The sequence below is a fragment of the Aquila chrysaetos genome, chromosome 6 (genome assembly GCF_900496995.4).
Source record: "Aquila chrysaetos chrysaetos chromosome 6, bAquChr1.4, whole genome shotgun sequence".
Lineage (NCBI taxonomy): Eukaryota > Metazoa > Chordata > Aves > Accipitriformes > Accipitridae > Aquila > Aquila chrysaetos.
In genome coordinates, this window is record NC_044009.1 from 52,217,829 (window position 1) to 52,223,959 (window position 6,131).

Here is a 6,131-nt window from a genome sequence, read left to right on the forward strand (position 1 = left end):
AGTCCATGACCTGACTGCAATTCTGGTTACGTCTTCAGAAGTGGAGCTACTTGACGCCTTTTCAAGAAGGACCACCTCATGAAAGTTAATTGCAAAAAACTTTCTTTAAATGAGGAAGGGCATGCTGAAGAGAGACCTAGAATAAGGAGACGTTCAATCGCACCTGCACTAAGGGCTGCAGTTTGGTCAACACAAAGCAAAACGTATAAACATTTCACGCACCCCTGGTCAGAGCAGGCAGACGGGCATCGCCGCGAGGAGACACGCAGCCAAGCTGAGGAGTGAGGCAGAGAAGGAAGAGGAAGGGAGGCTGAAATTCCACCTCCAGCATGCCAGGATCCCTGCTCAGACCTTTGCCAACCCACCCCCAAGCGTAAAAGTCCCTCTCTCAGATGCTGACCTTCCCCTGGGGGTCCCCAGTCCTGCTATGCAGATGGAGCCATTTATCGCGTGTTGTTTTCCCTCCCCAAATCGTATTAGCATATGCATAAAAGGTTTTAATGACTTCTGGCACACATACCTATAGCTGCAGCCCCAGCCCCGCCAACTCACCTGGGACCACCCGCAGTAAAGAGCAGCCACCGTGGCGCTTTCTTTTGACAAGAAGTGATGCCCTAACACAACCTTTGGGTGACTTGTTCTTCACAGGTCACTTAACTTTTCTTAGTGAAATAAATTCCATTAAAAATCACAGGCAATAAAACCGATGCCCCCGGAAGTCAAAGGAAAAGAAAAATTGCATATACTCGTAAATCACACCACGTCAAAATAAGTGGTGGAAACACAAGATCTTCCAGAAAAACAACAATGAATTATTATGACAGCATTTTGTGAAATTATAAGCATATGTTTTCAGCTGACCTACTTATTGTCTTATAATTGACTTCTGTCCCTTAAGGGGGTTCTTAAATATAATTGAGCAGCACCTGCCACGTAAGAGGAACAATTTTGTACACCCATTCCTTGCTCAAATACCACACTTAACAGCTTCAGTGCCAGGTTTACTCACAGCCTTGGCCGTGCCACTGGAGACAGAGGTGCCCATCCAACAACCTGGGAACCTCCCGCACACCAGGTCACTCTAGGACACGAGTGATCTTACTGCATAGGTCCTTTTTTTTGTTGGGTTTTTTTTTTTTTCTTTCTTATACCAGCCCATTGATTTTCAGCACATACCTACCTGTTCCTGCTCATACATCATTTCATCCATGTCTTCTAGTGCAGCATTTCCCACAGCAAGAGGCAGTTTTGGGCACTACCAGCTTCCCATGCTGGTGATGCTGGAATTGGTAGCTCTGACCTTGCTGACGCACACATGGGACTCGGTGCAATAGACCGTCTTTGCTTATCACCATGCGGTGTTGACAAACATGTGAATTCAAAAGCTTGTCCAAATGTTATTCCCTTATTAAATTAGATTGACTTTCAATGGATTGAAACCGAAAATTAAATGCAACATAATGAGAAGTCAAGTAAAGGGTTCAAATCTGGGGGACCTGCACCTCTCCTGACACAAAAGGAAACCAATGATAAAATTTCCGTTGGTACTTTGGACTTGGGCAAGAAGCCGGTGCACAATTCTTAACACGTACAAGATTTTGGGACGTGTATTGTAAATCTTACTGACAGAATTTCTGTTTTTTTTAAAATATACCTACAACCACCACAATGTTACTTGAAGTTAATCCCTGCTATTAGGACTTTTCTTTTTCCCCACTTACACTTCTAAAGCCCTATTACTATTAGGGAAAACTTCACAGCAGGAGGAGAGGACAGCAACACTGGGCACCCAGGACTGCTCTGCATCTGCAGAGCCAAAGTCCCCTGTTCTCAAAGAAGAACCACTAACTGCAAAGGTTGAGAAAACTGTCTCATTCTAGTACTAAAGGAGCAGCAGAAACACCGTTGTGCAATGGAAACATTGGAGCTGAATCACCCCATGGCAAGGAACATCACACGAAGCCCATGGGAAGGAGCAGGGAGACCCGCGCCCTGGCACGTCTCCAGCTCAGCCCCACCACACTCTCCCCCAGCAACGGCTGGAGGAAGGCAATCCCAGAGTTCTTTTTATTGCTCAGCTCACAAAATTCAAATGAGATCTTCTCACCAATCTCCTGACGAGAGCTACCGCAGTTGCCTGTTTAAAAGGTCTCAACGTAGTCACCTCAGAAAGCGACAGCAATTCGTCTGCTGCCTTCTCATTTGGGATAAGCAAGTTCTGATATGGATCAATTCGTTTTGCTGCATATTACACAGAGCCGAAATTATATTGATGTGGTAGCTTCAGCCAACACAGCATTGTCCTCTGCCAGGGCAGAGCAGACAGATGCTGGTGCAGAAAGAGTCCCGGTGCTGACACCGGTGTGGATACACTGCTGGGACCCCTCGGCTGTCGTACGGCAGGACTGGCGGGTCTGCAACCGTGATGGAAGGAAAAACATCCCACCACCCCATTTTCCTATTATTATTTGCCAGTGCCTCTCAAACGTGTCACTGAACGTAAAGCAAACCCTTGGGGTGGGGCGGGGGGGTCAGAAGTAAAAGCGAGTCTCCCCATCTTCCTCAAAAAAAGACAACAAACGGACGTTGAAGCACCCAGCACTTGCAGAGCACACCACGTCCCGAGACAGAAAAAAGTGCAAAGTGCAGGAAATGTGTCCGTGTGCTTTGCAGGTGAATGAGGTGTGCGATGCTGACTGTGTAATTCGGCTGTGACGCCCAGCACCTCTGTTTGAGGAGCCAGGCTCTTCCACGCGAGCAGCAGCTTTCCCTGGGTGCTGGTGCGAGCGCTTCCACATGCAAGGTTTTCAAAATCCCACGTCACATCCTCACTCCCTCAGACACCGAGTGCCCTGGGTGACACCGATCACCCTCCGTTTGCCTAAATCACAAGCCCTCAGTTTCTGTGTGAGTGCGGCACGAAACCCACCTCTTGAAACAACACTTCTGACAAGCCGAAAGATTCTCCGGGACGTCTCCAAGAAGGGCCCACAGCCACCTGCAACATCTCCTCAAACGCCACGACAGACTATCACAGGCTAAAACTACCTTTATATTTCTTTATCCTTGTTTCAACTCTTATTTCCGTGGCTGAGAGCACATTAAACATCAAATTCTTACTGTGACTCACATCTCATTCTGCCGGTGCTGGAAACAGGGACTGCCAGCCCGATACCGCTGGGGTTCTGCTCCAGGCTGGAGCGGCAACAAGGAGACACCACAAAGCAAAATAAAACTTCCCCAGGTTATTTAAATCTCTTTCTCTGACAGACCAACCTCACAACTTCCAGGTCCTGAGCAAAATACGCTTCCACGCATGACAAATGTCCCCAAATTTGCCAACGACCCGGTTCCGCTTTCCTTGCGCTTCCTCACGTTTCTACTAAAGTCACTGAGGAATCTGGGGGTGTGTGGGATACAGGTTCGTGCTCCAAGAAATGTTCTACCTGCTCTACTTTTAAAGCAAATTAGTAATATTTACTCTAAGAAGCATCTTTTAGGAGAGAAAGTGATGCTTCCGTGAGACTCGGGACGTTAGTCTTTATTTTACCAAGGGAAAGCTGGCAGGCAAGAGTGTCAGCCTGGAAATAGAAGAGGAAAGGGTAACTATTAGCAGGAGGTTTCATCTAGATCGCTAGCACTACTCCTGCAGTGCCGGGGGAAGCAGGGCTGCTGTATAATTAGCAGCGACGAGCCCGAAGCCCCAAACTGAGATGCCAGTGCTCTTGACACCTTTACAGTCATTTCTGCCCCAGGAATCCTTAAGTCAGAAGCTCACTCAAATCTCAGCTTCCATTCTTTAAGGAAAGTGCGTTTCTTGCCCTCGGTGTTCCAGGGAATAACTAGAAAATCAGCCCAGCGTAGAAATCGCAGCTCGGGAACCGAAGGCAAACGCAATACATGGGTTTATCGGAACAAATCGTGACTTCAGCGGGATTTTTTAGGCCCCTCTCCTAATTCTGGAGCTCTCCGGGTTTAGAGTTTTAAGCTCAGCTCCGACCTGTCCCCAAACTCCCCCGGGTTCTTCGGGCGCGGAGGGGACGGGCAGCAACCACAACTTGTGTGGAGCTGGAGCCCCCGCATCGCCCGCCGGCGGCGGCGGCACCGAAACCACCACAAAAAGCGGTGGTTTATTACAAAACCCCCTCCCACCGGCAGTAAGGAGACCGGCAGGACCCCCCCCCCGGCCCCCGCCGCCCCTCACCTGCCGCAGGATGAAGCTGGTGGAGGTGGTGCTGCCGTCGGAGCGCTTCAGCCGGCTGCGTCGCGTCGCCGTGCCCCTCGTCACCTGCCCCGGGGGAGGCCAAAGACATCAAGGTCGCGTCAGCGACACCGCTAAGCCCGCCCGCCCCGCCCGCCGACCCCCGGCCTGCACCCACCGCGGCCATGGCGGCGGCGGCTCCCTCAGCCTCTCTCAGCCTTCGGCGGCAACCGGGGCGCAGCCGGGCCGCCCGCCGCCGGAGCCGAGTGCGCGGTGGGAAGGGCGAGGGCGGGCGAGGGGCGGGCGATGGTGAGGTGGGGAAAGGGGGGGGCCGGGGAGGTGCCGGGCGGCCCCCGGGGCGGGGTAGGGCTGGGACGAGCGTAGGTGTGTCGTGTTTCCCCCCCGCCTCCCCGCGGGTGGTCCGGTCCGGGGAGACGGGGGCAAAGGCGGGAGGGGAACGTCGGTGAGACCGCAGCCCGCCACAGGCGGGTCCCGCTCTCCCCGCGCCGGAGAAACTTGAGGCGGGGGGGGGGGGGGGGGGGGGTCGGTCGGTGAGGGCCGTCCCAGGCGTCCGAATTGGAGAGGGAGGACCAGAAACTACCGGGGATCACCGCCGCTCCCAGCCCCTTTCTGCTGTAGGGACCCTCGTGTTCCCCCGTCCCGGCTGGCTGCGTCCCACGCGGGACCGTGGCGGGCCGGAGGACGCTGCGGGCGCGGAGCGGGGCTCCGAAGCCGGGTTAAGCTCCTCAGGCTGCAAGCCGAGCCGCGAACTGGCGGGACCGCGGGTTGATCGGCGTCAATTCTCGTCAGCTACCGGTGAGGGACAGCGGTACCGCGTCCAGGAAAAAGGTAAATCGGGAGGTTCGGCGATTTGTTTGAAGTTAAAGAGGAAATCTGGGGAAGAAGTGGAAGCAGGACCTGGATTTCCTGCTTCCCACTCCTGCGCTTCAACTCCGAGCACATTACACCTCCCACTGCAATGAATAAGAGGAGAAACGTGTGCGTCTTTGAACCCATCTCACTTCTTACACCGGAAAGCTCTGAACACACGCACATACCACACACAGCCCTCTCCGGTGAGGGTCCAGAGTACAGCAGAGCAAAGATTTCTTTCTCGCTTGCCACAGACGCAAACTGCTGATTTATTTTTTAATTCCTTGAGTGAAATTAGGCAGCCTGGTTTCTTTGTCAAAGACGAATGTGGGTCATGAATGCTGTAGTCTCAATTAGATTATTTTTAAATTCAGTTTAATCATTAAATTGGTACTCGGAAGGGTACTTTTCTTTAAACATTAATCTTTGCATGACTGAGTATGTGGCTGACTTCCCAAGTTAAGATGCTGTCCAGAAGCCCAACACATCACTGTCTCGCTTCAGCAAGAGGTAGTAATGTTTAGGATGAGATTCGAAATGAAAAACAGACAAGCATTTGCCAGTGATTCAGTACAGGCTTTGGCTTCATAAGGGCTTTGTAAGATTTAGATCTGCAGCCTGAAGTGACCTGAAATCAACCCGCTGGGGTCAGTAACTCGAAAGGACTGTAAATAAATGATGAAATACCATGATTTCTAAGTAACAATTAATGGAGTTGCTCTCGGGTACGTTGGGCTGCTTGCACACGTTTTTTTGGTGTCCAGTCACAGCATTAGCAGAAGCTACCTTGAAAGCACAAGGATTTATTCCTATTTTGGATGAGCGGGGAAGCACTGGACACTTTGAGTCACCATGAAAACCTACAGTAAATCATAGGCAATCACGGCTCTTACTTAAGATGTGCAATGCAATCCAATTTAGAGAGCAGCAGTGTATTTGCTTTCCTTATCATTTGTGGCAAAGTGTATTATCATTTTCTGTAAGATTATTCTCTTCAATGCCCCAAGAGTTAACACCCCAGACGTAGCAGCATTCTCTGGCTAACCCCAAACCCAGC

General features: G+C 51.2%; 1 protein-coding gene across 6 annotated transcripts in view; it reads right to left on the reverse strand.

Annotated features, from left to right (window-relative positions):
• The window catches only part of CACNB4 (calcium voltage-gated channel auxiliary subunit beta 4), a 111,838-nt gene extending 107,370 nt beyond the window's left edge, over nucleotides 1-4,468 (reverse strand). For all 6 annotated transcript variants that reach the window (XR_003923945.1, XR_003923944.1, XM_030018088.2 and 3 more), the window contains exons 1-2: nucleotides 4,380-4,468; nucleotides 4,205-4,288 (exon numbers count right to left, since the gene is read on the reverse strand). Coding sequence is in view for 4 of the 6 variants with exons in the window: in XM_030018088.2 (XP_029873948.1) it covers nucleotides 4,205-4,288; nucleotides 4,380-4,388 (93 nt within the window). In the remaining 2 variants the exon portion in view is untranslated. The remainder of the gene's footprint in view (nucleotides 1-4,204; nucleotides 4,289-4,379) is intronic.
• Between the last annotated feature and the right edge of the window lie 1,663 nt (nucleotides 4,469-6,131).